This window comes from Pholis gunnellus (assembly GCF_910591455.1).
Source record: "Pholis gunnellus genome assembly, chromosome: 13".
Classification (NCBI taxonomy): domain Eukaryota; kingdom Metazoa; phylum Chordata; class Actinopteri; order Perciformes; family Pholidae; genus Pholis; species Pholis gunnellus.
The window spans coordinates 19640891-19655484 of NC_136540.1; the positions used below are offsets into that span (position 1 = coordinate 19640891).

The window sequence follows — 14594 nt, forward strand, 5'->3', positions numbered from 1 at the left end:
GTTGAAGCTGGTGAGAAATAATATTGTTGATGACAGACATGTAGAGAACAAAAATCCATGTGGCTGGAATTTCAAACAGTCAGAGGAGAGTAAACAAACAAGTGCCTCTTTTTGTTTCCATTGGACCTAAAGTGAGACATTTGCTAAAAAAATTTAATTTCCATCTCATATTCCATATTCACAGGATCCCTGTGTGTCCTCTGTCTGGTTCACACTGCAGCAAGCCCGCCACATATACTGCCGTCTATACGGAAGATGGGACAGCGAGGACCGGTTAATCCCTTGAAACTGCATGAACTTTGCTTTCTTTTTCTTTGCTCTCTTTATGTGGCGGGAGTCCTGTGACCAGGAATCAAAGTTTGGGGATCAGGTAGGAGGCCGGCAGCAGCTCGCAGCCCCACCAAGCAGATTGCCTGCTGCTGTGCTGACTGAGGACTACTGCACACAAAGCATGAAAAGTGTGGATTCCGGGGGCCAAGAGCCCGCGTGGTGGGCTATGCAATCCCCGACCGGCCTGGGGAGAAAGGAATGGCTCAGTCAGCAGGCCAGGGCCACTGGAGCGATGAAAAGATAATTCTCCCCCCCACCGCCGCTGGACCTCATGCGGCGTCAAACCATTTGTGAGCAGTGACACAGCCAGATTGGGCCGAAAGGATATGAGTGGGAAACTTCAAAACCTGCTCATGTTTCTGCGAACGTGAAAGGATTTGTATAACACATTCAGATTTGATGAACTTTCCCATGTTCTCTCCGGACAGCCCTTTTTTGTTGACATGTTCAAATAATGAATCTCTTATGTGTAGATCCCTTTTTCCCCCCCTGCTACCAAGTCCTGTTTCTAGTTGTCGGGTAGGGATGCTGTTCGGACCATTCCATCGTCTGTCCCAAGCTTATGGAGAACCGCTGACTCGCTGGCTTCCAGGAAACAGGGTGAGTGATTCTACTTTTTCTTGAGCAGCGATCTGCCTTTTTACCTCAAGCTGTCGGGAATTTGTCTGCTGTCAGAGCTAGAGACGCTAACTACAAACTTGGTGCAATTACTCCTTTAATTTACCTGTTTCCTCAGGACTGAAACTCTGTGTCTGTAACTGGCTACGATTATGTGATAAGAGGTTATCACAGGACAATGAGATGTGCACACAGAGATAAGCCATTATCCTTGATGAAATGACCGTCGTTATCAACACATTATCCAGTATTATTATATACTTTGCTGCCAAATCTGCAGGTTTTCAAAGATAATTCCATGTGACAGTCAAAACTGTTGCAAGATAACTGGAATGAGGAAAATCTTAGCATCTGACATTAGCACACTTGGAGAAGACTATCGTAGGTATTCCTCAAGAATAATGTAATATATGAAGGATTTCACTTTCTATTTGACATATAGACTGTTTCTTACACTACGTGCACTTTCTTGCTCTGTTTCAGGTGCTGAAATGGAACATATATTTCTGATTCTTTTACTGTTTAGTAAGGCATTATCAGTTGGAGCGCAATTCAATGGATACAACTGTGACGCCAACTTTCACAGCCGTTTCCCTGGTGAGGAACTCAACACTTTTTCTGTAAGACTAACTCGACGGAATTTAGGCCCTACATGTGAATGTCTCTTTAAAGTACATTTCTCCACAAACTGGCTACATATACCAAAAAGGAGATAATTCATTTTTTGCTTACAAACCAGTTCCTGATTTATGGTTTGAACAAAATTTAGAGTGATGGTTTTGAACTGTCATCCCAGAAGTGCTCTTCTTACCTAAAACATGATAAATAAATAATTAAATCATCATTTCAATTTTTTTATCTAAATAAATAAATAACAAACGATCAAACCTAATATCTTGTGACTAATTTTAATGCCTGTATGCACCTGTCTCTGTGTGTGTGTCTTGCAGCGGAGAGGGATATAAGTGTGTACTGTGGGGTGCAGACCATCACCCTCAAGATCAACTTCTGCCCTGTCCTCTTTTCTGGCTACACAGACACTGACCTGGCCCTCAATGGTCGCCATGGAGACTCCCACTGCCGTGGTTTCATCAATAACAACACTTTTCCCACTGTGGTAATCTTTAGTATCAGCCTGGCGACGCTGGAATCCTGTGGCAATTCCCTGGTGGTAAGAAAAGTGGGAATGGTTATAATGAATTGCTTGTTTAGCAGATTTTACATTATTACTGTCAGCATCACTGACGCTGTTAATGATGGAGTTGGATTTGGTGCTTTAACTGTTATGGGTATACTTTATGGGTCAGAAATATTATAATATGAATAGCTTTGAGAAAATAATATCAAAGCTAATGAAAATATAGTTTACTGTAAAGGCTGGGTTATGTACAGTTTAACTGAAAATGACTCATATTCTTAGATGACTTGACAGTTACTTTTGTAACATTTTGTATGCTAAATCATACAGGCTAAACAATTACAAACTGAATTGGAACATTTTAAAAACAGCAAAAAGCCTCCCCGCCGATTGTAGAAAAAGATCAGATGAGTGAAAAAAGAATCTTATAACAGGAAGTTTAAAGTGAATCTGTTCTGTGTTCTGTGTTCAGCTGGATGCAATGGCACAGTTCCTGAAGGGACTATGCTCGGATGAAAAGGGATTGAGTTGGGGATTAGTGAGGGGCCTTAGCATGCTCAGTAGTATGGCTGATGGTCCGGTCCGGTGTGCCCACAGTAAGATAATGGTGGTCGATTAGAGCCAGAAGGAGGAGTGTCACTCACACTGGTTTTGTTCGCCTCAGGTCTCCACGGCTCAAGGACCCAACGCTTATGGTAACCTGTCACTGGTGCAGATTGGAAACATATCGGGGTATATCGACACACCGGATCCCCCCACCATCATCAGCTACCTGCCAGGTCTGCTGTACAAGTTCAGCTGCAGTTACCCACTGGAATACCTAGTCAACAACACACAGCTGGCCTCGTAAGTCTCACTTCCACTTTTTCATTGGTTTGAAAGTGCTCTAGTAGGTTGCTACAGAGAGTCAGTAAGCCATCCATTGAAATAAGTTCAACCAATTAATAAATGTGAAAAGAAAAAGTCATGGAGGGACATATTGACTACTGAAATACAGGGGGTGGACAACTAAATACAAATAGTCTTTTTTTAGAATTTATGCTGTTCAGTTTTAGTTGAGTGTATCAGAGAGGTGTTAATACATCTGTTAATTTCTGAGGATGTTGTTTGTAATAATGTCAATTTGAGTCATTATGCCAACGGGGTGAACAAAATAAAAGAACCACCGGCAATACATAATTAATACCGTCCACACACTAGTACTGAATTTCTGTCTCTGAGTTTGTTTTCCATGATGCACAACATTTGTATTAGAAGTATGATGCATTCAGAGACAACACCACCAGAAAATGCAGCCTAAAAAATAACATGGTGCTGGATCAACATGTCTCTGACAGAGTCGACAAAACTTGACCATTCTCAGCTTCAAAAAGGTTCTGCGGCTATTGTTTTGTATCTCATCATATTTTTGGTGTTTAAGTTGTGTCCACCTCTTGTATCTAAAACTTTTCTGGATCAAGTGGGGGATGAAACAAGATTTACCATGGAGGGATAATGTTTACAACATGGCTAAAAAATAAAAAAATTGAGATTTTTAATCTGAAGTTAAATGTGCTCAGTATGAAATTCAGATCACACCGCTCTCAACATGGCAACAGCTGAGTCAGTGGCTCACAGCTAATAGTGCTCACAGCGCAAACAGTGCTAACAGAGTAAACAGTGCTAACAACGGCAACAATGCTGACAGAGCTAACAGTGTTTACCTGAGGGAGAATCGGAGGATAGGTGCTACGCATCATGATAACAGTGTTATCAGCTGTACCTGTCTATGAGAGCAGTGCAGAGCGGCGGCCGTTAGCAAACCAGTGGGGCACGCTCACATGCACTAACATCATAACACAAGATGCAGCAAGTTTGTTCTTCTTGATTAATATTGTGAATATTAGCAAGTAAAGCACCATCTATGCTTACAGAATTATTTTCTGTTTTAAAAAATGCACATGCCAGCCAGGCAAATGTCACTTAAAATATTGGAATCACCTTTCAAATTGTTTTTGGGAGCTTTGATCTTTTCTTTATCTTCATTGAAGGTCAGCAGCTGCAATCTCAGTGAAGGAAAGCAATGGTACTTTCATCAGCACGCTGAATCTACTGCTTTACAATGTAAGTTCACATCAGTTGAGTCGAAATATCTGTTTTTTTGCTGCACAGCAGGGGGGGCTTATAGGCTGCTGCACTGGAGACAAAGTCATATACCAAAGCTATAATAAGTCAGAAAGCATCAACGAGCATTCAAAGCTCTGCAGCTATGTTAAATGAATCTGCACCTTTTAAATCTGCAATTTCAGTATTTTCTGAGGATGATGATCTATGTATGAGATGGGTAGGATACCAAAGGTTCAGAAACACTTTCATGCTGCCCAAGTAGGCAGCAAATTACCTTTAATCCTGTAATTGGAGAAAATTATTCTCAATTTACCCTCAATTCATGTCACACCATACGCTAAATATAGTCAGTTTGAACCAAACATTAATAGAAGGGATTGTGTGGATACCAGATAACAAATATGCAGATTCATGAAGTGTAGTGAAACTGAACAAATCATCATCAACAGGATGAAGGGAAAGAGTCGGGTATTGTGACAAACTTGCTGAAATGCTATTGTGGTTTATGTACAGGACTCGTCATACATTCAGCAGCTGTCCATCCCCATGGCAGGACTGACCCTGAAGACGCGAGTGTTTGCAGCCGTAAAAGCTTCTAACCTGGATAGGAGGTATTCAATCAACATCCAGCCATTCAATCTGAATAAATCACTTTATACCAAAACGACATCTTTTTAGAGGGAGAGGTTAGTAGGTTACCATATCCATTTATGCCATTGGTACAAGCACAATGTAAGCAACCCTACCTATACTGACCATTGAGAGCAATACACAGTGCTGTAAAGTGACACCTTTGGCTGCAGCACAATGTGAAGAAAAACACCACTGACCTATATTTAGGTGATATAGAAGCAGAGTAGGGATTCATGGCACAAGTCCACCTTCCTCCAAGAAGTTTTGACCTCTTCTATATTTAAGTTATGCCAGATCACAGTAAAAGTAAAAAAATGTTTTCTTAATTAATTTGTTTTTTAGACTCATTATAAGGATGTCTCAGAAAAATAACAGCTTATAAATTTAATCAGCCTGCTTTATAAATTATACAGATGAAGCATTAGGCTTTTAACGGTGTTATTTGTTCACCTGAGAAGAACTTTTGTGTTTTACTGCTCCCATTGATGATACACACAGTGCAGGGATGCACCATGTCAAAGTCTTGACTCTGACTTTGTACCTCTCTTTGATCTTATACGTTTTTCTACTCTTTAAGACTCACAAATTGTGACAGAGCATGAAAACCACATCGTACATCACACTGCTGGTTCTGTATCTTTGTAATCGTTGTTGGAAATACATTCTGCTGAGTATACCTGACCTCTCCAGAGAATGGACCAAATCCCCTGATGTTCTCTGACCAGATCAGATGTAAATAGATCTAAATTTGATAATTTTCAAGGGATTTCATGACCAGCAGCAACACCTTCTGGGAAAACCCTTGCATTTTGTTATTGCTTCAAAAAATGACTTATGATTTGCTTTTGTCAGACAGACTTATCTACTCTTTTTGAACATGACATGATTTGATCATGTGAAGCCTTTGTAGTGTGGTCATTCGATCTTGCCTGTGGGGCTAGTCGTAGGTGGGAGAGTGACTTTGCCTGAAGGGTGGGAGTAAACACAAGGATCCTTCACAGATTTTAAGGGGAGATGGCTCATTGTTTATCACCTTATCCGTACTTCCTTTGTCACCAGAAATACATTAACTATGTCTATGGAATGCCAATTTGCAACCCTGTCTCCTACAAATATGTTAATGTACTATAAATTTGCAACAGCAAATCCATTATGAAAGTATTACGAATAATGTTTTCTATTCATACAATGATGCAATGTTGTTAATTAATAATCCAAGAATATGCAAGTATTGCTCATTTAAAAAAATTGTACTGCTGGAAACAAGAGCTACTTAAATGAAAAGTGCACTCAGAGCGTATGTGCTCTAGAGGCTTCAATTTTCCACATTACACATGTGTAAATTGCACATTGGCACACAAACATCACAAAAACCCTGGTAATATTTACATCATTTAAACTGGGAGTGGCGGGCCATGTATTTTATACCTGGGCCTTCAGTGCTGTCCTACTACAGTTGAACCCCCTCCTAATAACCTCATGATGACACCAGCATGACGGGATGATTTGTCCTTAACGGGCAATGCATAGTCAAAATCAATGTAATTAACACAATGACAAGAACAAACTCACAAGAACCAGTCACATATATTTATATGACAACAAAGCAGGTAGAATAACATAAAACCCAAATAACACGATCAACAGGCCAGCAAGGGCACGGGCCATTCAAATATTATTCACATCAGAGGGAGCAATATTAACCATATCATAAAAACGACACGATAGAAAAATTAACACAGTAGTAACGCTACTGCAGATGTAAAAAAACAAAAGCTGCTGTTCACTATTTAAAGACAAAGTACATCCTCCTTTCTTTGAGTACAAAGAGTTCAATGCCACGGTTGTACAGTACATCGGTGAGGTTCAGTTCCAGCAAGAGGTCCTTCTCGATTCATGGACTCCAGTGAAGACAGTTGAGCCTCACCAGTTGTATTTCTTGAATACGTTTCAATGCGTTTGAGGGCTGTAAATGTCCGCTCCACAGAGGCAGCAGATATTGGGATTGTCACTACCAAACATGCCAAAACGCTAAACATGTAATGTCACGTAAAAATGTCTTACATATCTTTAACCTTTAACTCTTACTACTACAAAGTTCTGCTAGCTAGTTTCACAACAGTCACGCTGGCCCACTGACCAATCAAGCCGCACACTAATGCTGATGTACTTGTAGGCCAGCTAGAAGGCTCTGACATGTCAAAGAATATGCCCAACACGTCAAACTAAAGATCTGATTGATTGAAGAATATGACAATCAACAATATCGTCCCCATTTAGTTAAACTTCAAATGGATTCACTTGTAATTCTGAAGGCCTCCGGGCAGATTTTTTTACTTAGAGACAGCATAGGGGCGAAATCTGATTGGATAAAAGCTCTACTTAAAACAAGCTGTGCTGGAAGCAGCGCAACTGAGGAAGAAAGTAGCTGTGCAATGAGAAAATAAGCTAATGGGAAAAAATATTTAGAATACATGTAGTGTATTTATAAAAATAATGAAATTATAAAATAGCTATGACTTTGTGATTCTGTCTAGGCCAGCAGAGAAGGCTTGCTGGCCCTGATGGCCCACCACTGGGATTTAAGATGAGCACATCTTTCCTCCTTCAGCAGATAGATGTGAAAACAGCGCCTTTTAGTGTCAAAATCCAAATGAAGGAACAATAAGTAAAACATTTTTGAGTGGATGAGGACTTTTATTGAAAAAATCTAAAGTAACTTGATGACCTGTTTTGTACTTTATTCAACATTATGATACGTTATTCCTCATATTTTGTGGGGTTTCCTGCAAAAGCCAGCAACACCTTTCAATTTCCGTCTTTACAGGAAACAATTTATTTTAAGAAACAAAACTACTTAGTAAGGTTTAAGAAAAGATCATGAAATACTTAGTTAGGTTTAGGAAACAAAGTTACTTAGTCAGGTTTAAGAAAAGATCGTGAAATACTTTCTTAGGTTTAGGCAACAAAACCACTTAATTATGTTTAGAAAAATAATGTCGTTTGGGTTAAAATAACCACGAAAGTGCCGGAACTACATTATGAGAGTTACGTGACAAATCCCTGGCTAAAGGTTGTTGGTTATCGGACCCATACACCTCCCTTCCCACCCGCCCCGTGAGTGCTTTAGTGGTCTTTATACTTCGTTGTTCATGATAACCTGGATAACATATGAAATAATTTCGTGGGATATCTACGAATTACAGCGCATTATTGTCCTTAGGTACAGCTAAGAATGCTGGTTGAAACCAGCCTGCATAATTAACATTTATGCAAAACCACCATCTTTCTTAACCCTAACAAACATGATTCAAGCAGGAAAGGAGTCTCTGTTGTCAAAGTTTGTGCGACCACCATACATACTGACCATCTCGTATGGCTTTGGAAACGACCTAGTATAATTTTGGGAGCAGGTCCACATTTATGCATTCCCATAAATACCCACCGAAGCCCACTCCTCCCGTTCCGCTCTTGAATTCCACACCAGAACCAAGACGGGCTCTTGGTTCTGGTGGAATGCATTGAAACATTTAGTAGGTAAGTAACCTTCTAACAATCTCATTTCACGATCTACAACTACTTACCTTGTTTCCACTATGGATACCATCTCGCTATCCCTTTCTAACGATGATCTTTTTGGACCAGAACGACCAAGTCCAAAGTCTCCTGGGTACGACAGCAAACAAGATCCGAAAACCCGTCCACCATCTTTGTGATCTAGACACCTCTTTACGCCATCCAAAACTCACCAGGGAAGTAAGCGAGTCCAGCAAGCCCTTACAAAGTGTCTTCCATGGTCCATATCCCGCCTGGTTCATCATTCCTCAACTTTCAAAACGAATACAGTTCCCAGTTCACGTCCCTCATCAATGAAGAAAGGACAAGTCCATTCAAAGACATTAAAGTGCCGCTTGCAGTTCCCCGACTTCATCACCACTGAGAAAGATGCCAGTTTCCCACCATCAAACCAACTATTCTGGCCATCACCACTCTCCAGCGAGTTCCCCTGACAACCAGCCTTCTTTAATCTTCAATTGGACCATAGCCACTCTTCAAAAAACATTAAAAGAAAAAGGAATTCATTGTCACAGATTGGACAACAAAGCAAAACTTTTCAATACGCACATGTCTGCCTGCCGTGCTTACTGCTCAGTCAACACAATTCCTCTTCTGGATGACTTCATCGCGCACACGTCACCAACATGCCACGACATCAGCACTCCAGTTAAAGAGAAAGTTCACCCATATCACTGGTCACAAAAGCGGCAGAAACAGCAGCAGCAAAAGCAAAGACCACCTTCAGCCAACCAAAAAAAGGGCTTCAGCAAGATCCAGTTGTTATTTAAGCCATTTACCGGCGCTTCAGACATTGGAATTTCGAGGATCCCATCCTCCCATCAGGATTCCCAACACCATCAACAGCAGTTTCTGACACCGGGACATCAGCCTACCTTGCCACACAGCACCAGCTACCTCTCCAGTCAGCCTGAGCAGGGGAACCTGGCAACAGTGTCGCACCCCCCCTCTTCCACCCACCTCAACAGCTTGGTGTAACCCCTGGCACCGGGATGCCAGACTTTTCCACCTCACAGTTCTACCAGTTCTTGCTATCTATGCAACCTGGAGCTATAGGCACTGGGATGCAGTACCCAGCTCTCATCCACAGCCCTTAATGCAGCAAGCTGTCCTCCCATTCATTCCCCTTCCTCCCTCCCAACTCCTTCCACCTCAGCGGACAACCACCAACTTCACCCTAGCTATGGTACCAGCCTCATCTGTATCGCAACCAGGAAATACTCTGTAAAGAAACTTATCATTATTGATCTCTCTGCATCCCACGGCAGTACCATACCCAGCATAAACAGATTGATTCCGAGCAAAGACTTCACCCTTCACTACGCCACCATTAATAATGCTATCGCCCTCATCAAAGTCCCCGGAAAGTGGTCTTCACCTGCACTTTCAAAGTTCTCCCTATCCACCCTGACTTCTGGTGTTTCTTTGGCGTCCAGTGGCGGGGGGGGGAAATATTACTTCACTCTTAGGCTCACCTTCTGCTGCAAAAGCAGTCCTAAACTCTTCGACACCCTGTCAGAAGCCCTCCGCTGGATCCTGTCTAATAACCATAAAATTCCATTCCTTGTCCATCTTTTGGATGATTTTCTCATCATCTGCTCTCCCTCATCACCACACCCTCCGGTTTGGTCACCCTGACTTCATTTTTTTCTGAACTTGGAGTTCCACTGTTGACAGAGGGCCCATCCACATCCCTTAATTTTTATCGGAATCCCTCTTGACACAAAGTCGTTTCACTCCATCATCACGCCTATCACCCTCAACCCTCTCATCTTACTGGACAGCTTGGAAGAGCTTCCACTAATTCCATGACCAGTACAATCCAACCTTTCCGTCATTTGATCTGGTCCCCGTGACCTGTTTTGTTACATTTCGTCATGCCAGGGCGCCACGGAAGATTCCTTGACGAACTCTTTTCAACTCATTCTACCGACCAGACAAACTACATGTTAAAGCCCTTCATTTATGTTTTTATTAATAAATTGTTGAATGCATACGATATATACATGTAATGCTTCCTACAAAAAAAAAAACATGGCAGCAATTACTTTTCTATGCAATACATAATTGGGAAAACAAATAAGTAGTATATGGATATCATTTCTAGTAGACAGGGTTGTAATAGACAGTTCTATCTGTTGAAACAATACAAAGATCATCAGCAGGCGAGGTGAGCATTGTGCCATCAAAGTGTCTGAGTAGCCTTTACATCTACATAATCTCATTAAAATCCATCAACTCTGCATTTACTAATCTTTAATGTTAAATAGATGGAACGTTCTAATGGACTACTGTTACACCACACCCTCTGGAAACCCCAACGATGACCTCCGCTATGATCTTTTCTTTAGGTAACAGATCTATGGTTTTGTTCAATTCTTATATTTCTGTTTCTCTCCTTTCTAATAACTTTTTCTGATTTTCCCTCACTGAACCAGCTGTGAAAAAGACCCCCAGACCGCTGTCTTTGAAAATGGAAAGAGCCAAATGGGCCGCTTTGCCTTTGAAGTATTCCGATTTGTAAAGCACAAGAATCAGAAGATGTCCACGGTCTTCCTACACTGTGTCACCAAACTGTGTCGAGCAGATGACTGTCCAATGCTCATGCCAGTGAGACAAACAAAGGACACTTTTACGCAAAGCATGACATACTATTAGGATAAAATATAACAGACATATTTTGTCAGTATCTCTCTTACACCCATCTACAGCTCCATCTTATGGAGGAAGCATGTGACAACCAGACTCCGAATTTCACAGCTGTCAAACATTCACTTATACACATCAATCATCTGTGGTGGAAAGTAACCAACTATATTAACTCAGTTACTTTTGAAGCACAATTTTGAGGTACTTGTAATTGACTTGAGTATTTCCATTTACTGTTACCTTAAACGCCACTACATTTCAGAGGGAAATATTGTACTTTTTACTCCGCTACATTTTTTTGACAATTAGAATGACTAATTATGTTGCAGCTTAAGATTTTACAAACAAAACATATTCTTTAAATATTTTAGTTTATGAATTAACCTTCCAAAATTGTGAACATCAGCTCCAACTCAACCATCTATATTAAATTATTTTTACATCAGTAGCTTAATAATCAGATATTAAAGGATAACAATATAACACTGGCTGATTCTGTATGAGTACTTTGGCATTTGCGATTTGAATTACATTTTGCTCTAATACTTTTATAATTTAATAATTTGAATGCAGGACTTTTAATGGAGTCTTTATACATTGTTGTAATGTTACTTTTGGTTAAGTAAAGGATCTGAGTACTTGTTCCACCACTGATAACCAGACAAAGTCAATTACCCATGAGTTTCTAGTCACAACAGAATCTGAATTTCAAGTAAGCATTCAAGTAATGATTACATGATTCCTAGCGCCAGGACCTATATATTATCTTGAGGTGTTTACTGACTTTCTGGATATTTATTTACAGTCAGATATCCTTGATTTACTTTATTTCCTTGGCTCATATAGAAAAATGTATCTTCCTCAATGTATCAAGTAAAACTTATTATTATTATATTCCTCTCGTCTCACATTTCAAAACAATGCTTTATCAAGACCTAATTGACAGCAGCTGGGGGTTAATTGTAATTTATAAAAGTGGTAAAACCAGAGCAGCTGCATGATATATTGTAACAGGTTCTATCTTTCAGTCAGCATATATTCCCTCATCCTTCTTTAATTTTTCAATCATAGAAATTGATGAGAAAAAAATCACGTGCAACACTTCTACCACTATATCTCTTGTGGCCATTTTTTACAGATCTGTGGCAGCAGGAAAAAGAGAGATGTCATAGAGGGAAAGGAATCAAATGCTGCATCTGGGAATGCTGTCCTGACTGCTGGGCCAATCATCACTCGGAGTGGTAGAGTTTCTGATATTCCTTTCTCTCAGTGTCTTTTTCCTGCCAACCACCTTTATCTTTCTGACATAATCCAAACTGCACTGTTACTGCCTGAGGAGCCTTTTCTTCCTAACTTATACCCAATACATGAAACCAGGCTCAGACTACAGGAGTTCTGGACCGATTTATCCCCGATTTACCCCTCTCGACAATCGGAGGAAAAATACGATCCAGGACCTTTGTTGGTACCAGATTGTTTGGTAATGTGAGCAGCCTTTTCGGAGCAGTCCCTTTAATATCCAGAATCAGCTGACGTGTTATGAATCCCGCTGCTCTTCCTGGCAAGACCAGCCCTCTGCAGCATTCAAACACTAGGATTGGCCGGGCGTACATGCCCACCAAAACTGGTAACCTTATGTGTTTGGGTCCTATGCCGTGACCAATTGGCTATCCTTACCTGAATTATGTCCACTGTTTGCATACCATGATATTTCCCTGAAAATAGTATGCAGTTTGCCTACTCTTGGTTTCATACGAAGGTTTCGGACATACTAAAAAGTTCTCCCATAGGTTTTTTTGCGAACTAAATAGCATGTTAGTATGGAATTTTGGACACAACCTCAGTGTTGGTTTTGTTTACATCTACTTCCCCAAGAGATCAAGGGAGGTGGCAAGTTGCTTCGTCTGGCATGATAATCTTAATAATAGCTTGTAGTGTGTGATATGCCATTAATTTAGATTAGAGAAATGTCTTCTCTTTCTGTGATTTTTAACAGTTCCATGTATTATTTATATCTGAATTGATTTTCAGAATGGATATATTAAGAATGTATCAAACCTCAGGTGGTTGATTGATGGTGATAACTCATCTCGGCGACCTAGATGGTTAGAGAGTGCTGGAAGGCATCCTGTTGACTCATGTACTGTACAATAAATGAACCACACACAATTACTGTGTTGCTGTTACCCTTAAATTACCTTTACTTTTTTTTCACAGATGAGACGCCAACCAACAACTCTCAATTGGGTAAGTCCTCACATTCTGTGCATTGTGTTGCATTATACTTTTAAAGGGGTGTTGCCTTATACTGATATGAAGTGAGCCATTTAGAATAATAAAAGCCTCCAAAAAAGGAAAAGGTCTCACATACTCTTCTGTACTATTATATCGTATCATACGTCATGAAATTGGTATATCTGCTGTTAAGATGGATTTTTCTTTCCCCTGATTGTTGAATGTTGATGCCTGTTTGATTTCTGGTGTTTTGGATTGCTGAATAATTTTCTGCTATCAAACACCACTGTAGTTGAGCTGGAAAAATCTCAGCGTGTATGTGGGATTTGGCAATTAAGTTGTAGTAGAGCAAGTGTTGAAAAGTGGAAGAAATAAGAACTGATTTGATTGCCTCTTTGTTGTTTTGCTGCTCTAGCCCATCTGAAAGCTCCAGTGTTTCAGATGAACACAGTGACAAGCGCGCTCATCTCCGGCGTGATCATCCTGGGCGTCATGAGTGTTTGCTTCTTCATCTTCTCCCTCACTCTTGTCAAAGGCAAAAGTGCTCCTGTCAGCACCCTGTCTGGAGTCCGAAACCCAGCCTTTAACTGAGCACCTAGCACAACTCCCTGCAGACTTTCCTCCACAACCGACAATGCTCAGCGAGTGGCAAACAGCATGATGTAACATGATGTTGGTGCATGTTGTCATCTTTACAGGAGAATGCAAGTTAAATGTTGATGTAGGTCTGTGCAGTGTGCATTAGTGTAGAAGTAAAGCAGGACTTTTTTATATGTTGTTCTATACATTGTGTTTCAACCATATGGCAGGCTAGGCCTCAATCTGCCTGTAATTATTTGTCATGCAGTTTTGACTCACATTAATTAAATACCTCAGCTATACAGCTTTAAATTGCAGGGTATAGGATCAATTAAAAGGGCTTTCAGTACATTATAGTAGTGCATGATCTGTTGGTAAAACATACACTTCCTGCTTAGAGGCTGAAATATGAAAACACTTCATTTGGATAAATATAACTTGAGAGAATGAAAGAATTCTACCGTATGAAAATAAAACCTTCAATTAAGTGATTCAGTGAACTAACAGAAAGCCTCAGGCTTGGAGCTTAATGTTTTCTCAACATAAAATCTAACTTTTAAAAGGGTATTTATATAATGATTGGAAGAAATCTTTAATTTATTAATATTGCTACATATTTGAGTGCTAGTCTTTTCATTAATCATTTGAGAGGTCTGTTCTACCTAAAGATGTATTTAACTCTTTAAATAGTTTATGCAATGTGGCAGAAATGAAAGTTTCATTTGTACAT

The 14594-nt window shown here is 40.2% G+C and overlaps 1 protein-coding gene across 1 annotated transcript; it reads left to right on the forward strand.

The window, feature by feature from the left end:
- Positions 1 to 1436: 1436 nt before the first annotated feature.
- Positions 1437 to 13876, forward strand: zpld1a (zona pellucida-like domain containing 1a; the record flags this gene model as incomplete). The annotated part of the gene is made up of 10 exons (XM_079171224.1): positions 1437 to 1545; positions 1899 to 2119; positions 2751 to 2932; positions 4117 to 4189; positions 4706 to 4803; positions 10672 to 10752; positions 10840 to 11011; positions 12189 to 12291; positions 13268 to 13297; positions 13701 to 13876. Exons 1-10 carry the CDS (start codon positions 1440 to 1442, stop codon positions 13874 to 13876), a joined length of 1242 nt encoding a protein of 413 aa, XP_079027350.1. The 5' UTR covers positions 1437 to 1439.
- Between the last annotated feature and the right edge of the window lie 718 nt (positions 13877 to 14594).